Genomic DNA, 25,326 nt, shown 5'->3' with positions numbered 1-25,326 from the left:
CTTAGCAACATAAATTTTGGGCTCAATTGTGGTCATACAATTGAGGATTACCTGTACTGCTAGAACCACAAATGAAATTGTAGTGGAAGTAGTGGTTTGTTTTATATAGCAATTTCTCAGCATAAAGCTTAAACTGGTATTACTAAAAAATTCTCCTAGAATTCAGTGTTAATATATGTTGGCATTATAGGTAGTCCTCAACTTACGACCATAATTGGACCAGTCACTAAGTGATGCAGTCATTACAGGAGCCATCATGTGTCTAGAGCCAATTTTATTACTATTAAACTATCTGCAAGATGTTGCAGATGTCCTAAATGGGAATTGGTTGCCAAGCACTCAAATTATGATCACATGACTGTGAGCGTGTGGCAACAGTCATAATAACTTTGTTGATGGATCATAAGTTGCTTTTTCCGAAGCTCTTACAACTTCAAACCATTTTTAAGTTGAGGTCTACCTGCATTTGTGGTTTAGAAAACAGAGTGTTTCATATATCTTATCTAGATATTCACACTAAGATCCTTTGAGTCAGGATTTTTATTCCACTGCACTCCTTTTATTTTACTGAGACAATTAGTGTTATTTACTTGGCCAAGGCCACTGAATAATAGATAGATTGGTTCGGAAAGCATCTCTATTATAGGAAATACTCCTGAAGCTGAATGCAGAAAAATTCCTGATCCACAATTCATTCTTTTATTGTCATACGTACAAATTTCTATCCTTTCAGATAGAAGAAGAGCCCTTGTGTAGTAAATACTTTTTAGAGCTGCGCATCACTTTGGAATCAAAGACAAAGGTGCTTAAGGGCATATAGGACTACTTGTTCAGTCCTTGTCTGATCCTCCTTAAAGCAGCTGTATCTTTTATAGGATTGTACGGGTGCTGTCGGCACCTGCAACATGATCCTGAGGAAAATATATATTTGCTTTAAGCAGCTGGAAACAAATGTTATGTGCATGCCCCTTTTGGCCTTCAAGTTTGAATTTGTGAAGACTTATTTTTATTTCTGATATATCTGTTAGATCCATAGCCCATCTTTCTTTCAGGATTCAAGGCTATATATAAAACAGTCACTGCTTCAATTTTGCCCCGCATAACCATCTTGTGAAGTAAATGGGGTTGAGAGAAAATGACTGGCCCAAAGTCAGATAGCGGGCTGAAGATGGGCTAGAACTTGGGTTTTTCCAATGCCAGTCTGACTGTAACCACTATACCACAGTCCTAATAGGCACCATCTTTATCTTACCAACAAGTCTACAAACTGGTGCATCCCATTTATAAGAAAATGTCAGAGCTAATAAAATATGATCCTCCATATAGTTATTGCAATGTTAATGTGCGCTAATAGTACTTTTTGGAGACATTTTTATATTAGACGAACAGGCTTACTTACAACATAGCAGGATATATTATAAAATATTGTACTTAGTCATTTCTACAAGCTCACTTGGTCATTCTAGAAATTAAAGATACGTTTCTTTTTTTCCCAGCCTGATATAGCTCATGTTAAAGAAAAAAATATACTAGCTTTAAGATGATTAAAAAGTTCTGGTAGCATTCTTCTTCTTAATTGTTTGCACTCCATAATTTATAAATTATTGTGGCTCTAGACCTTTCCAGGCTTCACTGATCCCCTTAGCAAAATGTGCATCTGTTTCCTGTTCAGGCTGTCAGCTTCCTGTTGTGGATTTTCACCGCTTGTGTGGTTGCCTGGGCTGATCATGCGTTGCCAATGCTACTTGGCCTTAGTGCAGACTGGTCTGCCTGGCAGTGTGAAACAATAGACAGAGTCTTCGCACGTGGCTTAGGCAAGCGTCCAGTGGATATTTTGGCAGTTAAAGAGATACTCACCCTTCTTCCAGGTAGCTTGGAAATTCTGTTGACCAAAGAGCCTTGGAAAGAGCAAACACCAAAGGTATGTGTTTTAAGTTGTACATGTCCACTGGACTCATGATGGGCTTGAACCTTTTTTTTTTTTTCATTGATTGAACTCAGTATTGTCATTCAGAAGACAATCTGGGTGGAATTTTTATCCACCTGCAAGTCACCCAAGCCATTTACAGTATTCATTACATAATAATTACAAAGAGGAACAAGAGCAAATGGAAAGTTCCACCAGCTGAAATGGGATAGTTAAAATATTTGTATAGGTAACAAAAATAAACAAGAGAATTTTAGAGTAAAAGGGTTTTTTTTTTTAAATGGAGCAAAATAGTCATCCGTGTTTTGCACAGAAATCATGAAAACTAGTCTGCCACTATCATGTCTTGGCACTAGTTCACTCAGCAGTCTGATCTCACAATGTGAAAGAATCCTTTGCAGGTTTTGCAGCAGCTGGACTCGCATATAATAGAAATGGGTATCTGTAGATTGCAGCAGTATAACAATGCAATCATTAAATAAATCCAAAAATATTTTGAGAAATTGCCATACCTGTTGATACACTCTCTTCTTGACCAGAAATCCTTCATGTCTGCATTCTAATATTGGGATCTGACTTCAATTTAAGTTTGTTTATAGTTGTATGTGTTTTATAGAAAGAACTGATGATGAAAGAAAGAATTCCCATCTTTCCCAATACATTTTTAAGGTCATTGTAACTTCTTTCCTAGCTATGAACTTGTTCAAACTAATGTACAGACGTTCATTATATTGGCAGTTTAAAATGTAGTCCACCCAGCATATCTTCTCTAAGTGGTATGTGGGTAATTGCAACATCTTCCCAAAATCATTCCAGTGAAAAGCGCTCCGTATGAGAAGAGCTTGGCATGACTGAAATTAGGTCTTTAAATGAAATTCATACTTTCCAGGATTGCATGAGCTATGGGATGGCTTTGGAGAGTAGCCATAGATTCCTGGGAAGAGATACTGCTGCTCTAAGGAAGTGCAGAGAGGTGCAATTTAGCATGCCTTTCATTCTGAAATGCTGCCCAACACCAACAAATTTATAATATTAAGAAAATAATATTAATTACAAACTAGGATTTTAAGGTATGACATTGCAGGAAGTTTACAAACAATGATGAAAGAATAGCAACAATGCTATTCTTTCTCACTTGCACAGTAACATGCAACTCTCGCTCTTATCTCTAATAATTACACAGATCAGCATGCAATATCAATCACAGTTGACCAGTAGAATCTGAATATTATATGGCAGATTATATGTCCATTTAATATGTCTCTGTTTTATCATTTCTAAGAAGTTGTGTTTTATTTTTTCCTTTTCAAAGAAATGGTTAAATATCCATACATTTGATTGTTCTCATCGAGAGTATGTTGAATTGTCATTAAAATGCATTTCATATAAAACAGTTTGGATCAGTGGTGCCATTCAACCGGTGTAACAACCAATTCGATGAGTGCGCGCTTTGTGCGCACGCTCCACATTTTGAAAAGCCCATTTTCACCTCTAATACCTACCAGCCCCTGTGAATAAAACAGCTGAGGCGTGGAATCAGCTGTGTTCTAAAGAACGAAATAAAGCACAGGAAAGAAAGGGGCGGGTGGGCGGTCCCACATGCTCATGGGAGCAAACGGGTTCGGAGCCACTGAACTAGGGGTTCGCCCGAACCGGGAGAATCCCATCCCTGAATAGATGACTGTTGAGATGGCAATAGTTGTATCCCAACATGTCTGGACAAAGTTGAAAAGGCTTGATTTGAGTTATTTTAATTTTAAAAAAAGAACAATTTTAACATTTGAGTTTTAAATTTATTCACAGTTTATTGACTGGATTTTTAGCCTAATGGAGAATGCTGATGAAATGCTCACTCAGTCTTCCAGAGAACTTTTGAAAGGTATGATAGAAACTGAGTTACTTATAGACTTCCAACTTAGAAAAATAATAACACTTTGTTTTTTGTTTTTTTTAAAAAGGTGATTTATATCAATTTAAAAGCAAAACATGTTTACAAAAGATAGTTATTTAAACTTATTTTGCACATCACATTATAAAGTTTTGGGCAAAGTTGAGGGTAGACTCTTTCAGCTTCAGGTCTCAGACCTCTGTATTGGCTAGAGATGGGACAATGTGGTTAGCATCAACTAAGAAAGGCTACTTCAGGGACTTTGAAATGTTTTCCATATACATTTCTTGGAGGATGAGCCTCTTATTGGCTTCTTGTAATCACCTTCAGATGTGGAAAAACACAAGTGTTTTTTCTGTTCAGTTACTGTTTGTGGATTTTCTATAAGCACTTGCTGCTATGAGAAAAAGAAGGCTGGGCTTGATGTTTCTTTGATTTGATCCAAGGGAGTTTTTCCTATGATATTAATTGACTTTCAAATTCTTTCAGACAGGCAACAGTAGATTTCTTTCTGTTTCCATTGCTGATATTGTGTGTGTTCTTTTAACAGCTTCTTTATTGGCCCTGAGATCTCTTCCAGAGTTTAAGAAGAAAGCAGTATGGACGAAAGCTTATGGCTGGTAGGGATCTTGAAGAAACGGAAAGATACTGTAGCTGCCGATTGTACATGTCTAGCTAAAAACCTTTTATGCTGTGGAATAAGAGCTTTGGTTACAGATATATTTTTATCTTTCCTGGGGAAAGATCCTTAAAAATCCTCCCTATTTGAATATGTACCATTTGTTCTATTGATGAGAGAGAAAGAAAGAAAGAAAGAAAGAAAGAAAGAAAGAAAGAAAGAAAGAAAGAAAGAGAGAGAGAGAGAGAGAGAGAGAGAGAGAGAGAGAGAGAAAGAAAGAAAGAAAGAAAGAAAGAAAGAAAGAAAAGAAAGAAAGAAAGAAAGAAAGAAAGAAGAAAGAAAGAAAGAAAGAAAGAAAGAAAGAAAGAAAGAAAGAAAGAAAGAAAGAAAGAAAGAAAGAAAGAAAGAAAGAATTACTATAGGAAATGGGAGTTGGGTAAACAAGGCAAGAATATTTCACAAATGGTTGGTTAGCATTGCACTTGACAATCTCAGTGTGGCAAGATTAAAGATGCTGCCTTGAAAAATTGAACTTTTGAATGTGTTTTATTTGTTAGACAATGAACCCACTGTTCATTAATATTCCTGCTACCACTATTGGTACCAAGGAAATTAGGCTGACAAAAAAGTATTTCCCCAAGGGTTCCTTCAACATGGAAATAAATGACCCTATTTTGAACTGGAAAAAAATGTTTTATATGGAGATGCATACAAATTAATGAGCCTACAAGTATGGAGGGCTGTAGTTCAAACTGAGGTATGTCATTTTAATCAGAAGTAGGCCTTTGTATAGCCAAGTGATATGTTTTCTTGCCTTAAACATTTAAATTTGCTCCAAAATATCAGGTCATAGGCTTACAAAAAAAGTTCACTTATGGTGATAGAGAAAACATGGAAGAGGATCCCAGCACCCTAATCTATATTTAAGCCTCAGATCAAAAGAAAGTTTCCCAGAAAAAGAGCTACAGAAGCACTGATGGAGGTACATTGGGACTTGATCCAACAACGATCATATAAAAATTTCTAGTTTCTGTAGCTGGTTAATATCAAGGTTTCTCTGCCCATTATCCCCACCCATCTCTTAATGTTTTGAACTTCAATATTTCTATCTCCCCAAAAATCTCCACTCATTTCAGCATACTTTATTCTTCCTTTAAATATCTTTGGTTACTGCATTTCTGAAATGAAGTGCAACTATGGATCAAGGGAAGGGAGGATTTCCGCGTGGAAAAATGTAGATTAAAAAGAAGGAGTCACAAGGAAAGGGCAGTCAGTGTGGAAGTATGGAGGCATTTCAAAAATGTTGCTACTGTTATATAGTCTAATCATACGGAGCACATTCACACGTATACTTTAACGCAGGAGCAAGCACCATTTTTAAAATCATTTTTCAACCTCAGCATTTCAGGGATGTGGTTGATTGAGAGAAAGAATACAAGAAGTCAGAGTTTTAAGGTTTTGAAAGGCTTAGCATGCTTATTTTGAAAATCCTAAAACATATTTAAAATCATGTGGCTGATAAGAAGCCTTTTGTCATTAAATTTCAATGGCATGATCCTAAGACGCTCCAGAATAATAGCAAAATACAGATTTAGGAATAAATAAAGTTCCTGAGATACAGAAAGTTCATCCCTATGTTATCTGTTACGACTTGCAACGTATCACCAGACATGTAATCAAAATTACAGGCGCACACAAAATGCCCGACAATGTATCCTACTTTTAAAAAGGTTAATTATTGCTATCAAATTGTTTTGTTCTGATCTGGTTTTCACATAATATTTCTTCAAAGGCACCAGCTGACAAAAACTTAGGTTCGAACAAGGTCATTTTGGCTGTGGTGCTTTCTGGCAGTGTTAGAAACAATGAACACCTCCTATATAACTTTAAAAGAATTCTCCAGTGTGTGTGTGTGTGTGTGTGTTTGTGTATACATGTATGTACATAATATCCTGCCTTTTAAATGAGGTAATGTTCATTCCACTGAATATAACGAGAAAGCTATTGAAAGTGTGTTCACAGAGTCAAGGAATTCTTTTGATTCAGCCTGGTATGTCTCTGTATACAAAGTCTTTGAGCAACGAAATCTCCAAATGACTAGATCTTGATATATTGTTGCAAAGACTGTTTCACAGGAGGTGAAATTTGTCATTTCTCACCAAAAACACGAGTTAGCTCCTTTTCTCTTTGATGTTGTTGCTTCGTAGATAAGTCTTCCGTTCAGTATAAAGATATTGAACAATGAAGTAGGCACCTAAACCCAGACCACAGCATGTTTGAAACATAAAAAGAAAAAAAGAAACATATAAATTACACAATAGCATTACTCTTTATCAAATAATAGTCTGTCTCCCAAATCCTCATGCCTTAAAGGTGTTCAAATTTATTTTAAAATGAATTTATTTATTTAGCCTACAGCAACTTATATTTTAGAACTAATTTAGCACATTTTTCTGATTCAGTAGCCAGTCCCCCAATATTCTTTGTTTCCTATTGTTTAATATTTCCAAAAAAACTGAAAATTTGTACTGGGGCTCCTACCAAAATGAAGAAGGAAATTAAGCTCACAATTACTTGAAATGGTGTTAGGAAAATCAGCATCAGAGCAGGACAAGGGTTGTCCTCATTCTTTTTGATCATTCAGATATGTTAGACCAGGGGTGTCAAACCGGCAGCCCACGGCCTGGATGCATCATGCATAGGCCACACCCACCCCAGCTCCACGAAGGCAAATGTCGCAACATGTCACATGACATGAGCGAGTTTGACACCCATATGTTTGGCAATATTAATTTGTGTTCTGAACAGTAGATATATAAGTGTACATATATCCAAATAGCTGAACACACAAAATAGCAATAGCAATAGCACTTATATATCACTTCATAATACTTTACAGCCCTCTAAGCCAGAGGTGGTATTCAGCAGGTTCTGACCAGTTCTGGAGAACCAGTAGCAGAAATTTTGAGTAGTTTGGAGAACCGGCAAATACCACCTCTGACTGGACCCGCCCCCATCTATTCTCTGCCTCCCGGGTCCCAGCTGATAGGCTGGGTCTTGTTTTGTTGCCCTGCACAGGAGAACGGAGCTGGAAAGCAGGTTAATGGAGTGGGGAGGGAATGGAGATTTTACAGTATCCTTCCCCTGCCACACCCATCAAGCCACGCCCACCAAATCACACCATGCCCACCAAGCCATGCCCACAGAACAGTTAGTAAAAAAAATTGAATCCCATTACGGCTCTAAGCGATTTACAGAGTCAGCATATTGCCCCCAACAATCTGGTGTTTCGTTTTATCGACCTCAGAAGGATGGAAGGCTGAGTCAGTCAGAACCGAACTCCTGGCAGTCAGCAGAATTAGCCTGCAATACTGCATTCTAACCACAGTGCCACCACGGCTCCTGATAGAGTAGCCCACTTCTGACAATTAAAAAATGTATTGTCATTTAAATCATCTAAAGAAATAGGCATGATTATTTCCATTTGGGATTCAGTATCTGTGGGAAAACACACTATGGCTAATGAGAGCTTTGCATTAATATATACTGTACCCATCTGTTTATAGTTGTTTCAGACTTCGTATATAGTTTGACCAGGAATCTGATGTAACTGTGCTGGACACCTCTATACTTTATACTGGTATAATGAGAGAGCGGAGGCTTGTGCGAATAAAGAACTTCCTATACCAATCAGGCCCCCAGGAGGAATGGGAGTGTATTACCCAATTCTGCCAATGCATTACAGTGTATTGTTGAATTTGCCAAGAAATAAAAGGGCTTACCCCCAAATAATATTGCCATGTACATTTTCAGTACATAGGGAAAGTAAATAGTTAGATCAAATGGAAAGAATATTCTGGTGGAGTAAGTGCCTGAGGCTTCAAAGTGAGGCAATGATTCATATATGGCAAATGCTGGGGGACAAAAGAAAAAGAAAAATCAGCCAAGTGAAAAATTCCAAATGTGTAAAAATGTCTCATTTCTGCATAATACATTCAATTCATATGGATATAGGTTAGGTTCACGCTTCAGCCAGGACTAAAGATTCACAATTAGAAGTTTTCATTATTAGATTGGATCCCAATTTTCATCAGCCTTATACAATCTAGGCAATAGCTTCCAATGCTGGGAGCTGTGGTTCAGCACATCTGGAAGAGCACAAGTCTTACCCCAGGGATGTCCAACCTTAGCAACTTTAAGACTTGTGGACTTCAACTCCCAGAATTCCCCAGCCACCATGAAGTTGAAGTTCACAAGTCTTAAAGTTGCCAAGGTTAGAGGCTCCTGTTCCACTTTAAAAAAACTGAAGCTGATTTGAAGGAGTACTCCAGTGATACACACACACACACACACACACACACACATATCCCATGTTGTTTCAGAGAAATCATTTTTCCAAGAGGTAGCATCACATAAAAAAAGTTACCAACTTTTGGAACCATTCTTGCTGAACAATATTTGCCTTGCGAAGCATGTGACTCCTTATTGGAAATATTTCCTTATGGAGGGCCATCATATTTATCTTACTGCAAGTTCTACAAACACATTCTACAAGCCTACGAACATCTACAGGTAGTCCTCGATTTACGACCCCAATTGAGCCCATAATTTATGTTGCTAAGTGAAACTTTTGTTAAAGTGAGTTTTGCCCCATTTTATGTCCTACCTTACCACAGTTGTTAAGTTAGTAACACGGTTGTTAAGTGAATCTGGCTTCTCCATTGACTGTGCTTATCAGAAGGTCACAAAAGGGGATCACATGACCCTGGGACACTGCAATTTGTCATAAATATGAGTCAGCTGCCAAGCTTCTACATTCTGATTCTGTGACCAAGGGGATGCCGCAAAGGTCGTGAAGTGTGAAAAACAGTCATAAGTCAGTTTTTTCAGGGCCTTTGTAACTTTGAACAGTCACGAAATGAACTGTTGTAAGTGAAGGATAACTTCTATCTAGAATGATCCAATGAAACTTACTCCTAATTAAATATACAGATCGTCTTTGTTTAACAACTGTTTGTTAAGCAACTATTTCAAATTATAGTAGCATTGAAAGAATGGTGGTTACAGCCAGTCCTCAAAGATACAGTCGTTAAAGCACCTTCATGGTCATGTGGGGGCCGGGCAGCCCATCCACATTTACAAACAACCGCAGCATGTGCTTCAACTCACTCCCCACATATCTTCCCTCCCCCATCTCGGCTCCTTTGGCTGTCTTGCGTTCTACCATCACCTACTTCTACCACCCTCAGCTGACCCTCATCATCATCTTCCTCCCGGCTATTGAGGTGCACCTGGCTGAGGCACCTGCTGACTTTTCAAGTTTTCATGAAGGGCCGGCAGCTGCCTCAGCACCTCAATCAGCCACAGGAGGAAAAAGATGGCCAAGAGTGGAGTGCAGAGTGACCAAAAGGGCAGAGACCGGCGCTTCCATAGGCGAGCCGGATGTTGAATGGAGGCAAGTACAGCAGGGCAGGCGAAAAGCATGAGGTCCTCACCTAACAACCACTGCCAGAACTGTCGTGCGTTCACATGACGTTTCACCTAACAATCATTCTGCTTAGGGATGGAAATTCTGGCTCCAATTAGGATCATTAGGCGAGGACGACCTGGGCAGAATTGCAATGCCAGAAATTATAGCCTCTTCCTCTACTTACCTTGAGCCAAAACTGAGAGAGGATAGAAAGGAATCCACAGTGAATGGTAGAGCCAAGCTAGTCCTTGAAAGTATATCCCGGTCTCCGATAATATGCAGTACGTGTATCTAGAAGGAAAACCAGGGCAGGGGAGTGGCGTCATGTGTGCCATGTTATCAAATAAATAACACATATGGTATTGTTATTATGATTAGTACTGATTTTTTATGGGACAGATGAATCCCATGCAGCCTTCATAACCCAGGTTCCCTGCAGTTGTGTTATAACTGCCATTGTTTCAACTTAGAAGAAATGATCAAATGATTATATTTGAATCTTGGTCAAGAGGATGTATGTATGTATGTATGTATGTATGTATGTATGTATGTATGTATGTATGTGATTTCTAATAACCACCCATCTCAACAAGTAATTCTGGGTGGCATTCTTCATAAGTCATAAGAACAATTAAAACTATTAGATCAATTAAAAATACTGCTACAAAATAAATATATTTGGCACCAAAGAAAGCTGCTATTATGGATGTTAATGCAACCAAGAAACAGAGCCCATTACACACTCGAGGCCCCAGGCTCAGGAGTACAACCCTATCTATACAACCTTATGAAAGGCCAACATTGTTGGACCTATCTGGATATCAAAGGAAGAATACTCCAGAAGGCTGGGACCTACGACAGAGAAGGGCCTGTAGTTGTGTGACGTAAGCCCTTCAGTCAATTAAGTTATTTACTCACCCAAAGGCTGACATTCCAAGGCAGATGGGAACCTGTAGCATCTCCAACCCGCCTGCCCGAATTGAATAGGTAAAAACAGATTTGGGAAGGATGATTTGATTGGTCAACTCTTTTAACATTTGCTAGTTTTCATAGAAATCAGAATTAATCAGCAGCGACCTTCTGGTTTTTTTTTTATTGGCTCCAATAAACTGCAGGAAACTCAAGAAACTAGTTTGCTTACATTTTTTCTCACTGAATCATACAATGTTTTTGTGTTGCCTCAGTTCTCAGGAATTAACAGAGTCTAAAGCAACTGATTTCATTAATAATGTGTTTGCAGTATTCAGATGTTCTGGGTATTCTGATATTATCAAAATCTTGGATTCTAATATTCTGGTTATTGCTTTCTATTGATAATAGAAAGCAAAAGAAGACAATATGTGATCTACAGCTAGAGGTTGAATGTTTTTGATAAGAGAACGCACATCCTTATCTTCTGAGCTTTGTTGCAAAGAAAGCCTCCCAGATAATAACAGTGAATACCATGCAGGGAAGATAAATATTGGAAACTTCTTGGCTGTGTTTCCACAGGAGTGGCATTAAATTCTCACCTGATGACATCAATGCAACTCCAAAGGAAAAATAAGACACACACAATGCCTTTCCCTTGAACCTCTTCTTGACTTGCTATTGCAACAAATAAGATGACAATTCTTTCTGTGATCTGGAAAAAGTAAGACAGTTTATTCCTCAACTCGTTCTCTTGGGACGGTTAGTGTGATAAAAGCAGCCAGAAGGGATACTATTTTCAATTATGGTAAAGGTTGCATCGTAAAAGACAAATGGCCTGTAGTTGTGTGACATAAGCCCTTCAGTCAATTAAATTATTTACTCACCCTAATTTTCTGGGTTTGACATATTAATAAGTATGGAAGCAGAATTCACACACTACGTTATATTAAAAGATGTTTGTCTAATCAAAATATTATGTAAGTACAGCTGCAGCAGTACAGCATTGGATGCACTAAATACTAAGACAATAAAACACACTTTTAGTTTTGTCATTAAATGCTTCTGCTATCTTAACTTAGGAAACACTGTACTGTAGTTTGCAAAGTAGATTATTATTCACTAATAAGTAGCAATATTTGCCCGCTCACTAAATTTCCAAACAATGCGGTTGAGATAAAAAAAATAATGGGTAGCAGGTTTGCAGAACCTTGAGTATATGAATACACTGTGAAGGTGACTTATTTTGCACAAACCAGAATTGAGTTTAGTTACAGATTAGAAGTGGGGTGAAACCCTAGTCTTTAAGCACATGCAGGTAATCCTTGTTTTAATTGCTTGGTTTAGCAACTTTTCAGTTAAGACGGTGATGAAAAAGTAACTTTGCAGCCAGTTCTCACATTTATGATTGTCATAGGTCTGTAAAGTAAAGGAAAGATGAAATAAGATCATAAAATCATGATCTTTCACTTAGTAATCACTTCATTAGAATAAGCATTAACAAAGAGCAGGGAGTGAAGAAAAGGAAAGCACAGTTGAGGACATGTGATTTCCCAGTTAGTTTCGTATAACGACAGTCACTGGTCCCAATTGTAGACAAGGACTACCTCTAGATAATTTTTTGAAATTGTGCATTTTCATATTCATTTTGTTGGCTTTCATTTTTTAAAAAAACTGAAGTTCGAAATCCAAATTCCATATCCTGTTTTCTATAATCAGATGTCAGAAACAGAAAACTCGTGCCACTATTTTATAAAATAAATGTATGCAAAGATGCTTCTTTGTCCTATTTTGTACTATTGTTTTTCCTTTTTCCTTTTTTGTACTATTGTTCTTGAGTTCTCTCTATCTTTATATCCTATTTCCCAATTTTTTAGCAGACATTCAAGTTTCTGAGGTGGCTTAGTCAGTGCAACAGCAGATACTAACTCAATTAATAGCCCACTATTAAAACTAAAATTACAAATATATAGTGTGCTTCAAAATCCCAACTTGGTTAGGAAATTCTGTTCACATTCTGTTCTAGCGAGAAAGATTTTCATCTCTAGCCTTCCCATCTCCCCACGCCCATGAAAAATGCAATTTATTCAATATGTGTCATGTCCAGACACAATTCTAATCTGATTAACCCACAAAAATTGCATTTTTAAAAGGGGTGAGGGCAGAAACCAAGAATGCAGGTTACAGTTCACCTTCAATTATGGAAAGTCACAGGGAGACTTTAGATCAGTCAGTATCTAATAGCCTAATCAACACTACAAACTTCTGGAGAAAAAAACTGGAATTGGGAATATGATATATCCTGTCTTGAATTACTGAACAAAAATGTTCAGTGTTATAATCCTTGCTTGCTAATTTGATGACTGTTAGAAGTTATAATAGCATTGAATGAGTGATACTCATTCATTACATACTCAGATCATATACACAGTTTATGCAAGAAAACCACACAAACTTACTATAAACAATGGCACTGCACAGTCATCAAAATGGTTCACTGGAACATCTGCTGAAGTAATCATTTGCCAATAATGAAAAAGTGGTGAGAATACATAGTTGAAAAAGTAGTAAAAATGAGCAGGTTAAAATAGTGTGAGATTCTGAATACAAATGGATAAGGTCTTGGCTCATAATACACAAGATTTAACTGTGATTGAAAAAAAAGTGGGTAATTGATGTGGCAATACCAAGGGATGGTAGACTAGAAGGCAAAGAATTGGAGAAGATCACAAAGTATCAAGATCTGAAAATCAAAGTTAAAATATTATGGCATACAGCAGTCTCAGTGGGTGCCATATTGTACTTAGAACATCTACATATTAACAAAATTTCCATTTGTCAATTACAAAAGATCACACTGCTAGCTCCGCATGTAAGGACTGGAAAAATAATGACAATGAATCATGGCTTCATCCACGCAGGAACATTGACAGACTCTACATGCCATGAAATATAGGTGAGAATGGAATGTTGCAACAGTTGAAGAAACAAATAGTTGAAGAAGAAAAAAGGAGGGGCATTGGAAGAATATCTGAAGGACATTGAAGAAAATGCATGGAAGTTGGTATGCTACAAAGGCTTACTGAGTACTGGAGAGACCAAACTGTCCTACAAGAAAGACCAAATGAAAAAAACAGGAAAGAGACATGGCAAGGCAAAGTATTACATGGCCAGTATATTTTTAAAAATAGCAGTCAAAGCATATAACGTGACAATGACTAAGAGCTGGAAAATTGAAGAGACAGAGTCTAATCTTGACTGCACAAGATCAAGCCTTAAGAACCAAATGCTTCAAAACCAAAATTGAGAAGACAACAACAGACAGCAAATGCCACCTCTGAAAAGAAGCTGAAGAAATAGGGGACCACCTAGTTAGCTGCTGCAAGAAGATCTCACGGTCTGATTGCAAACAACAGCATGACAAAATAGCAACAATGGTGCATTAAAATAGCTGCAAGATATACCATTTGCCAACAAGCAAGAACTGGTGAGACCACAAAATAGACAAAGTCACAGAGAGTGAAATAAAAATGCCGAATCCCGTTTAAACATGTGGCTGGCTGTGTAACCAACCACAACATAATAATATCTTGCACACATTCCTTTTTTGTACAGGGATAGAATTAGCGTATCCAAGTAAAGCCAGTTTTTATCTTTAAGTACAATTGTCTCAAGCAGCCGATCCTAAATCCAAGAAGAAGTATCAAAGAATTGGAAGGCAAAGCACTGGGCTCCCTAACTAGTTTTCCACTCTCACCCACAAAGGAGAAACCATAGTTCAGCAGCAACAGTGCCAAAATAAATTGAACTGCTGGGCTAGTCAGTTCTTATATATGAAAGGAGAACAACATCTTGCTCTTGATCTCGCGTGTGAAATGACTTGGAGACTCTAATCTTCAAATTTCCCGCCTAAGTCAAGCAACAAAGTACATTCATATAGCACAACTTACAATAAATTTGAGAGAATATTTGTGCACATACTTCGAACATGTTCAAGGCAATACCTTTCAAGCTACTGAATCAAGTTCTTGTGAGGAAGAGAAGTTTTAAAGATGCTAATCTGTTGTTAAATTATATTCCAAAAATCTGGAAATTGTGTATGAAAAGCTCTGGATTAATTTTGCCTTGACTGTTGAAAGAAAAAAAATGCTCATAGGAAGGGCACACCGGACTCTTAAAGATTGGCCCAATCAAATTTATATAATTCTCAACCTCTGAATCATCTTTGTATTCCTGAAGGCAAGTTTAGATAATATGATATCATATGATCTCATATTAATTTGCTTCTTAATTTTTTTTAATGAGTTGCATAAGCATGTTTTTCTTCTTTTGTTATGGTCAAAAAGTACATTTATTTCATCTAAGATTAGTTAGGAAAAGCAGAGGAAAGGTTTGAACTAGAAATGATTGGCACTGTACACCTGTTGCCTATTTAATACTGTGACAATTTGATATCATTTTTATATTGCCTAAATATTGTCAGCTAAATATAGGAAACATGATTATGATACACTTGGAGTTGATAGACTGGAGTTGATAGACCGAGTCCAAACATTATGTCAGAAATAGCCAACTTCTGCCCTGTATATATTTTGAATTCCAAGTCCAATAATGAATTGCTATTTGTCATCATAGCCATATACTAATAGGCATTTAAATTCAAAATAACTGGGGGGCATTACCTATCCCTGTATTAGAGGATGGTTTCTTCAGTTTTAATGATTAAAAAATGATGCATGTTTAGTTTATAGAGAACGTATTGATGATGGAAAATGGCAACTTTTATAAAATTTGCTCAAACCTTGATTGTCTTCTGATCGTATTTCTCACCTGTATTAAGTTTTCTTCCAAAACTCTGATCCACTGTGAACTGAGCACTTTTATTACCCATGTTTTTAACCCATTAAAATGGTATCCAGAATTCAGACCTAAAACCAGTTCATGTTCATGTTAAGCTCTCTATTACTATGCATTCTAGTAAAAAAGGGATTGTGTGTGGGATATAGGCAGAGAAAAATATTTAACAGCGCTATCCCAAAAATTGTCAAAAGTAAATCCCATAGAGTTCAAAAATTATGTTCCCCAGGTAAATAATTAAAAATTTAGAATTTCCTACCTATGTACTGAATAGGTCATCCCACAATGCATCTTTCTAGTGTAATCTAAGTAGACATCTGTAAGATTGTATTGTCAATCTCACTAAGCTTAGTGTGTGTTACTTGGGAGTAAACACCTTCTGACTTAGCATTATATTTTTCACGGCCATTCTTTACACCCAGGGCATAATCAGAAGTCTAGGCTGAAATGTAAGCTGACAATCTTCCCACTCAAGAAAAGCAGCATATTCTAAAATTATTTTTAAAATGCCATTATCTTGTGCATTTGTGGGACGTATTGATTATGCTATCATTCATATTTGTCCTACAAATTCATTTTCTCAAATTCAAATTCTGTTGGAGAAATGCAAAAAAACAAACAAACACTATCTTCATTCTAGTTGATTTGTTTCTGTCCCTTTCCTTTCGAGTGATTAGTTAACCCATTTTTCTATTTTAAAAAAATCATTCCAAATTCTGTTCTTTAACTTAATGCCCTTTTCCTTCTGCATGGGTCTTTTGAGATTCAAAATCGACTGTTTTGCAAAACAACCATTTTCTGAATGCTGCTTTGATTTGATTGGGGCAGTGGTGGCAACCTGTGGCCTTTAGGGCCATGTGTATCCCTTAACTTAATTGTATGCAGCTATGGGCATCTAGTCAATTAGGACCTCTATTAAAAGGAACTATAACCTCCGGGCAGCCTGGTGCTTGACAGAAAAAAGGCATAAGAGGAAGACAACCATAATTTCACAGTATTAGATCCATTGTTCTTCATTCATTTTTGCTCAGATAATGGTTATTGGAATGGATATCTTATGTGTTACTTTCTGGTAGGCTTTGATGACTGTAATTAAACCGTGTGTTATTTTGACAGGAGTTTCAGGATAATTTGGAGGTATACACAATAACCAGTGGCTTATTATAGTAGTGGCCAAAGTCTTTGTATAAAGCCATTGTACAGGTAGTCCTCAATTTACAGCCACAATTTAGCCCAAAATTTATGTTGCTAACCGAGACATTTGGTAAGTGACTTTTGTCCCATTTTATCATTTTTCTTGCCACATTTGTTAAGTGAATCACTGGGGGTTGTTAAATTAGTAACACGGTTGTTAATGAATCTGGTTTCCCCATGGACTCTGCTTGCCAGTGAAGGAGATCACATGACTCTGGGACACTACAAACGTCATAAATCTGAGTTAGTTGTCAAGCATCCGAATGTAAGTCACATGACCACAGGGATATTGCAATGGTCATAACTGTGAAAAACAGTCATAAGTCACTTTTTTCAAAACCATTATAACATTCAGACGATCACTAAACAATATAAGTCGAGGATTACCTGTATCTATATGATTCAAAACATCTGAATATTAGCTACACAGACTGATCGATTTGGCTCTAGTATGATAATGTGATCATAAGTTACATATAAATTTAATACATAAATAAATAAAGAGGCAGGGTGTAAGGTTGGCGAGAACAAGATCTGAAACACTAAAAAGGTACGATGAAAACTAGATTCCGGGAACATCTGGAGGAAGTAAAGATTCCCCTTTCTGATCGAAGGACAGGAGCTAAACTTAGAAGATGTGTAACCTGAAACTCATATGCAGCCAGCACTTACATGCTTTTGAGAGGGGAAATACCCAATCATCCCATTTGGATATGAGGTTTGAATGAATAATATTCACATCTGGATTCCTAGTTCACTATTTTTAGAGTGATTGAAATCACTTCAATTATTTTTTCCACATAGTAATGAAAACAAAGCCAACACCTCCTAATTCCTTCAGTTAGAGGCAACATAAACCGCAGGTGTGAAAATTATCAGAGGCATCTTTCAACCTCGGAGGTACACACAGATAGGTCTGCTTTCCTATGGCGTAATTAAGTCACGTGTGAACTTTCTCTCATTGACTTTCCAAGTTGGGTTTATTCAGTTTCATCACAAGTATTTGCTGTGGGATTTTCAGGAACAGTAAGAATAACCAAAGGAGACTGAATTCCAAATATCAAAATCCTAATCTTGAATATGATGATCGTTTGCCATACCTGTAAGAATCTTGGGAAAAACTGATCCTTCTCAATGCCAAACCAAATATGCAGGAGCTCTAGTATCGATGCTAGCTGGCAAATACGCATCACAAGTCCAATAGAATGGAAAGTGTCTGCAACAGAATCTACAGATGCAAAAGCAAAAATAGGAAAGGTTGATTTAATTTTTTAGGACACTCCCTTTGCCACATTCTTCCCTCTTCCCACTGACCTTCAAGAAAACAGGATGTTAATACTTGCCTACTTTTCAAAACTGGCATTAAAGATTTTTGAAGATTTCCTGTACATATATAAATAATAATTCCAGAAGATTTGGATGTTTTTGTCTCTGTGTATGTTTTGGCACAGAGCATACTGAGCAAAAAATTTTCCCACAAGATTTTCAAAGGGGAATAGATCAAATGTGGCAATCATGTCTGTGGAACATGGGCCCGTAGAATACGTGACATTTAATTTGGTGACGGGATGAAAAGTTATTTCACAACCAAATTTATGAATTAAATTTCCAGGAAATTTTAACTTGAATGATTCTCCTCCTAAAAAAAGGGCTAAACTTCTATTCTCTCTCTTTTTTCATTGGATAACAAATCATTGTGTTAATCTACCAGCAATTTTCTGCAAGTATGTAGTTACATTTATGCTGCTGTGCGTTCTAATCTAGTTCAGTTTTACATAGGCTATATTCATGCAAGATCGATTAAAATAATAGGTCATTATTCAATATAGTTCTTTTTGCTGGACTTGATTTATTGCTATATCAATATGTGATTATAGACTGATCATTTCCTCTTCATTTTCAGATGCATAATGTAAGGCTTTCCTCAGAGTAATAAGTTCCACATGTTCTAAAAATGGGCTCAAAGCTTTTCCAGTGCGATTAAATGCAATAAGATTTTCAGATCCTGGGTCTCCCAGCAATGGTTGTTCACTGGGGCTTTAATCCATTTGATTAATGTGCATTTAATGTAATTTAGTCATGATTTACTTAAGCTGGATTAGGCTGATGTCATTTCTATTATATAGGAAGTGACCAGTCAGTTATAATTACTTACAACCTCATTCTTTTCCCAATATTCTTAATCAACTTTGATCAGATGATTAAACTAAATGGTTTGGGCATATGCAATGTGTTAGGAATTAAAAGGTTAAAAGAAAGTCCCTAGATGATTAATTGTTTGAGTTTTACTGGAATAACTATACTAATTGCTTCAGAATTGCATAAGCTTGCACATGCAGAAAACTTGAGTTTTAAAGAAAAAAAGCTAACTTAATCTTCATTAATGACTTAGATGAGGGAATAGAAGGGGAATTTACCAAATTTGCAGATGATACTAAGCTGGCAGGAATAGCTAATACCCAAGAAGATAGGCTCAAGATCCAGGTGGATCTTGACAGACTAGAACACTGGGCCATATTTAATAAAATGAAATTCAATATAGAGAAAAGTAAAGTCCTACACTTAGGCAAGAAAAACTAAAAGTACACATATAGACTGGGTGAAACCAGGCTCAATGGCAGTAACTGTGAGAGGGATCTTGGAGTTTTAGTGGACAACCAGTTAAATATGATCCAGCAATGTGCAGCCGCTGCCAAAAAAGCTAATGCAATCCTAAATTGTATTAACAGAGGGATACAGTCAAGATCAAGGGAAGTACTAATACCACTCTATATAAAGCCTTAGTAAGACCACACCTAGAGTACTGCATCCAGTTTTGGTCACCACATTAAAAAAAGATGTTGAGGCTCTAGAAAAAGTACAGAGAAGAGCAACCAGGATGATTAGGGGACTGGAGACTAAAACATATGAAGAACGGTTACAGGAACTGGGCTTGGCTAGTCTAGTGAAGAGAAGGACCAGGGGAGACAGGATAGCAGTCTTCTAATATTTGAGGGGCTGCCACAGAGAGAAAGGGGTCAAGCTATTTTCTAAAGCGCTTGTAGGCCGGACAAGAAATAATGGATGGAAACTGAACAAGGAGAGATTTAACCTGGAAATAAGGAGAAACTTTCTGACAGTGAGAACAATCAAACAATGGAACAGCTTGCCCTCGGAAGTTGTGGGAGCGCCATCACTTGAGACCTTCAAGAAGAGATTGGACTGCCATCTGTCAGAAATGGCGTAGGGTCTCCCGCTTGGGTGGGGGGTTGGACTAGATGACCTGTAAGGTCCCTTCCAACTCTGATTATCTGTAATCTGTAATCTTGCTAAAAGTCGACTGTAATTGGGAGGTATCAAGCCTGCTTGAATCTTCTCCTATTAAATAATAATGTTACTAAAATAACACCGTATACACACAAGGGTAAGATATTAGGGGACTTGGGGGATCCTAACACTGAAAAGGGAATAAAAAGTACAAAAACAAAACATGTAAGAGAACTTCCTTCCATCAATCCTTGTGTAATTAAGACTGATCATTGTCAGTGAATATATACTGCAAAAGTATGGGGACAATTTGTTTTTTTTAAATCTCATTTCCATTCAGAATCACCTAGAAAAAGGCCCAGGTTTGGGTAATTGAAATTGTCAAAAGTAACACACACACACACACACACACTACTTATGCTGTGCCCATACAAATGGAATAATTGTACTATCTTAACCAGCTTGTTGACTCACACAGCGAGCTACTTCTCTAGTTAACTCTTTTTCAAACCGTAGGTCATAATAACCAAGGAGGTTATAAGCAACTTATAGAACAGTTTTTTATCTATCTATCTATCTATCTATCTATCTATCTATCTATCTATCTACCCACCCACCCACCCACCCATCCATCCATCCATCCATCCATCCATCCTATATCTACCTTAATATGGAGAGCAAAACCTGGAGTAAGATTTGAGAAATGGCTAAACCCATGGATCTAGCCATTTGGCCAAACTACCTGCCAAACATACCATCTCTATTTATTTTTTAAAAAAAGATAAAGGAGTCTCTGCGGATTTTACTGCGTTAGTCATTTCCGACTATAGGGGGCAGTGCTTATCTCCGTTTCAAGGCCATTGAGGCAATGTTGTCCAGAGACAATTTCCACTGTCATGTGGCCAGCATAGAGCACTGTTACCTTCCCACTGCTACCTACCCTCCTATTTATCTACTTGCATTTGCATGCTTTTGAACAGCTAGGTTGGCAGGAGCTGGGGTGAGGACAGGAGCTTGCCTACTGTGTGATGCTTGGTATCAAACCCTGGGCTGAAGGCTTTCTACCAGACAAGCCCAGCATCTTAATTGCTGAGCCACCCGGTCAGCCCGTTCTATTCATTGTTTCATAATCATAGTTTGGTTTTATTCATAAAGGGAACTCATCTTCATTTAGCATTTACAGGGTTTGAATTGTAGAGTTAGAGCACCTTTGCCTTAATCTATAATACTGGTTCTTTATTTTTTAAAATCTTTCCACTTTCCAGGAATTGGGATTAAATCAACCCTATTTCACACAACCATCTGAATGCATAAAAGCAAAAAAATAAGTGGGTTCCAACTGTGAACAGAACTACACTTGGATTTAGGCTAACATTTATAATTCACTTTCAGTCCTCTGTTCCACACCAGGAAGTTGAAAATGAGGCTCTGAAGGAAACACTGCAATAAAGAAACGATTAGGCCCACAGTGCCTACACTTTCTTCTCCAGGATTTATCTGTAAGCAAAGACGTCAATAATGCCAAAATGGCAGACAGGACAGGGCACTTCACCTCACTCCTTTGTGTGCCACACATTATAAAGCACAATTTTAAAAGGGGCGGGACTTTGATTGCTGGGTCAGGCTGGCGTTTTGATAGCCATTTTTTTCTTATAAATTCAAAGAAAAACATGAAGAGTTTTTATCATCAGAGAGATAAGTGGATATTTAAAAACAAATAAACCGTGGTTTTCTGTTTGTAATTTTGAGAAATAACAACCAGGAAACTGATTTGAACTGATTTTATAGTTCTGTTGTCACAATTTTTTTATATCAAAATAGCTTCTCAGTGAATAAAAATATAAATACAATGGTTCTCTTACATTTATTTTTTGCCTTTGAGGGAATTTAACTCATACATATTATATATGGGTAAAAAGGGTTTTAGACTTCTCAAGTGCAAATATCTAGAGCAATATCACTGTTAGATCTACTTCAGTTAATACTTAATTTGTTTATTACTAACAAGCTTTAGCAAAAAGGAAAATGTATGACATGAGCTTACCTTCCCCAAATGAAAGGAATCTGATGAACATATTGGTAAATATCCATGAATGTCCACAAAACTGAATTAAGTAATAGCTGAATATATATGTATTCATTGTTTTTCTGTTTTACCCCCTGAAAAGACAAAAGTACCAATTCAAAAACCAAAGATTGACCTCAAAATTCTAATAGAAAGGAATCATTTCTTACCTGCTAGCTATTTTCTTCAAAGCATTTTATACATCACACTAACATCTTACAAATTGTGCCAAAGCAAAGGAAAAAAAAATGAAAGCCACATTTAAAAGCTTGAATGCCCATACCATTATTTTTTATTTATTTACACTAGAGTACTAGGGAATAAAAGTTTTATTTTTCTGATAATGCGCCCCCTCTGTTTGTGAAAATAGCTCTGTTATCCTTGCTTTTTTAGGTCTATGTTTGTATGTGTGTGTGGTGGCATGGTAGACCACAGAATAAAGAAACTCAAAATAAATAATGGTAAGTCCTCTCACTTAAGCTAAGCAAGCTGAAAGAGTCAGCAGAGTTTTCATTAGCTGAAGCAAAACAAAAGTGGGCACCAGCAAGTTTTGGAGAAAAATTACACAAACTGCAAATAAAGGAGAATATTTGTAGCTCAGGGTTGAAATAAGGAGCCCTTGATACTCTCTGGGCTTGTTTGTTTTCTTGTACACATTTCATTACCCAAACTACTGACTAGCACTGATGTTACCTAGCTTGGGTAATGAAACGTCTGCAAGAAAACAACAAGCTCGGAGAGTACCAAGGACCCCTCAAAAAGTTACTTTTGGATGCGGCCAAAATCAATCTTGCTATCTTAAGACCAACTGGCTAAACTTCCCTTCCTTTTTCTGGTCATAAGAATACAGGCGCATGACAAACTTGGTCAAATATTTGTCACCCACTCCTTCCATATTTTTTTTTAAGGCAACGGATGTTTTGGCATGTCGTAGATATTAGGAACTGAGTTAACCACAAATGTCAGCTGTGGCATTCTGACATGGTTTCTAAACCAGAGAAGCCTTTCTATATATATAACAACAGGGCTCACACTTATTTGCACATAACATTTGAGGAAGCATCTGCTTCATCTGTTTCTTTGCAAATTTCTCCTTTGGTGGCAGCCAAACGCTGGATGCCACTGTTTTTTGCATGCTTTTGATGAAGCCAGCTGGGTGACTTTGGGCCAGTCACTCTCTCTCTCTGCCCAACCCACCTCGCAAGATTGTTGTTGTTGTGCGAAAATAGAAGGAAACGGGAGTATTAGGTACGTTCACCACCTTGAATTAGTTACACAATAATAAAGGTGGGGAAAAATATTCTTAAAAGATTGACAGCTGCCTTCTTTAGTGCAGAAGACAGAGAAACCAGTGTGGCTGGAGGACCATTCAACCCTAGCCAAGACATCTGATTTCCTTTCAACGATAACATATTACTTACTATTCAACTACTCCATCGGCATCCAGCCAATCTCTAAAGTTAGCTAATGAGGGATTAATGGGATCAGGCCACCAGCTTTTTCCAGAACTGGTGGCCCGAAGAGCTGGCAAAGTTTTCCTCAACGCATGACCACCACTGAGCCCAACGTTTCTGTTGCTGAGCGAGGCCATTGTTAAGTGAATTATGCCCCACTTTATGACCTTTCTTGCCACAGTTGTTAAGTGAATCGCTGCAGTTGTTGAGTTACTTAGTTGTTTAATGAATCCACTTTGGACTCTGCTTGTCAAAAGGTTGCAAAACCCGATCGCATGACCCCCAGGGTTGCTACAACTGTCATAAATCTGAGTCAGTTGCCAAGCGTCCGAATTTGGATCAAGTGACTATGGGGATGCTGCAACGTGTTAAGTGTGTGGAGGAAAATGCAAGTTGCTTTTTCCCCCTGCCCTTGTGACTTTGAACCATCCTAAACGAACAGTTGCAAGCCGAGGACTACCTGTACCCAATAATAAAGATTAAATGAAATTAAAAGGAGCGATGGACTCCAACCCAACGCGTCCCGAAGCCTCTGAAGGCGCAACGCTTTCTAGATCAGGGGTCTCCAACCTTGGCCACTTTTAAGACTTGTGGACTTCAACTCCCAGAATTCCACAGCCAGCAAAGCTTGAAGTTGAAGTCCACAAGTCTTCAAAGTGCCCACGGTTGGAGACCCCCGATCTAGATCGTAGAGGAAACCCACTCTCCAGAAACATCGGAAAGAGGGGGGTCCTAAAAGGGGAAAGGGAGCCCCAAACGAACCCCAACCTCTCCCTAGCACCTCCGTGCGCACGCGCGGGGCTCCGAGAAACACACACGCTCCCCTCATGACAAGGAGAGGCCGCTCGGTTTTCGCACCAAAGCCTGACTTACCCGGGGCGGCTCCGTCTCTCCGCTCCTTCAGCTGAGGGCTTTACGCGCGCGCGCTCCTTCTCCGACAGTCGCGCCTTCCTTTTTCGCCCGCTCCGGCAGCTTCTCGACCCTGAGCGGAGGCGAGCTCTGGAGGCCGTCCCACCCACCTCTTCCCTCCTTTTTTGCTCCCTTCTCTTCCTCCTCGTTTACGTCTCCAGCCAGGGCGGCCAAAGCCGGCGAAGGTGCCCGAAGTCTGACCTTTGAATGGAGCAGAAGGAATGGCTGAGGGGGGATGTGATGTGTGTGTGTGTTCTTTTGCGTTTCTGCAGGGAGGCTGACGACCCCTTTTCCTGGCTTTTCCTTGCGGCTTCGGCGGTCAAGGAAAAAATAGGTCTAAGAAATGGCGTGTCCGTGGCTTCTCTCTTTGGCAGCCTCGCGTTGAAAAACGTAGGCAATTTCCCCGAACAAAGTGGTTGTGCAATTCTGCTCTCCTACTGATCAAGAATGTCGTATCAACGGAGGCGATTTTTTTTTTTTTTTTTGAATTGATTTCTCTTCCAAACGGACTAAGAAAAATGTTTGGCCTCATCCCCATGGCAGCTTCCGTGCTGTCCCGGGGCGGGGAGGAAAATTTGGTGGCACATACAACACCTTTAATGCGTAACGACCACAGGGATCCAATTTCCCAGGAAGGCATCAACGGCAGTGGATGTTCTTATCCCCCACTCAACACACTCTTTATCCACAACCCTTGAAGAACGGACACAGGACATCATCTTCTTCTGTTAATGACCCCATCATCCCTTGCAGGGTTGAATGGAGCTAGCAGAGTGTTTTAATAGCTG

At 38.2% G+C, this 25,326-nt stretch overlaps 2 protein-coding genes across 3 annotated transcripts in view; one reads left to right on the top strand and one right to left on the bottom strand.

Moving 5' to 3' along the window:
- Positions 1-4,666, top strand: part of FOCAD (focadhesin) — a 150,977-nt gene extending 146,311 nt beyond the window's left edge. For both annotated transcript variants that reach the window (XM_087957633.1, XM_026680279.2), the window contains exons 42-44: positions 1,673-1,921; positions 3,731-3,806; positions 4,366-4,666. In XM_087957633.1, the coding sequence (XP_087813759.1) occupies positions 1,673-1,921; positions 3,731-3,806; positions 4,366-4,439 (399 nt within the window). In that variant the 3' untranslated portion in view covers positions 4,440-4,666. The remainder of the gene's footprint in view (positions 1-1,672; positions 1,922-3,730; positions 3,807-4,365) is intronic.
- A 1,139-nt stretch (positions 4,667-5,805) lies between these two features.
- On the bottom strand, positions 5,806-25,107 carry HACD4 (3-hydroxyacyl-CoA dehydratase 4). The gene is made up of 7 exons (XM_026680283.2): positions 24,503-25,107; positions 22,155-22,270; positions 17,965-18,092; positions 11,416-11,528; positions 10,089-10,195; positions 8,217-8,348; positions 5,806-6,688 (listed from the first exon to the last, which is right to left on the bottom strand). Exons 2-7 carry the CDS (start codon positions 22,249-22,251, stop codon positions 6,606-6,608), a joined length of 660 nt encoding a protein of 219 aa, XP_026536068.1. The 5' UTR covers positions 22,252-22,270; positions 24,503-25,107; the 3' UTR covers positions 5,806-6,605.
- Between the last annotated feature and the right edge of the window lie 219 nt (positions 25,108-25,326).

The sequence above is a fragment of the Notechis scutatus genome, chromosome 2 (genome assembly GCF_049901735.1).
Source record: "Notechis scutatus isolate UNSWTSFEM ecotype Mainland chromosome 2, rNotScu1.2, whole genome shotgun sequence".
Lineage (NCBI taxonomy): Eukaryota > Metazoa > Chordata > Lepidosauria > Squamata > Elapidae > Notechis > Notechis scutatus.
The sequence above is the reverse complement of the archived record's forward strand: the minus strand, read 5'-3'. Positions and strand labels throughout refer to the sequence as shown.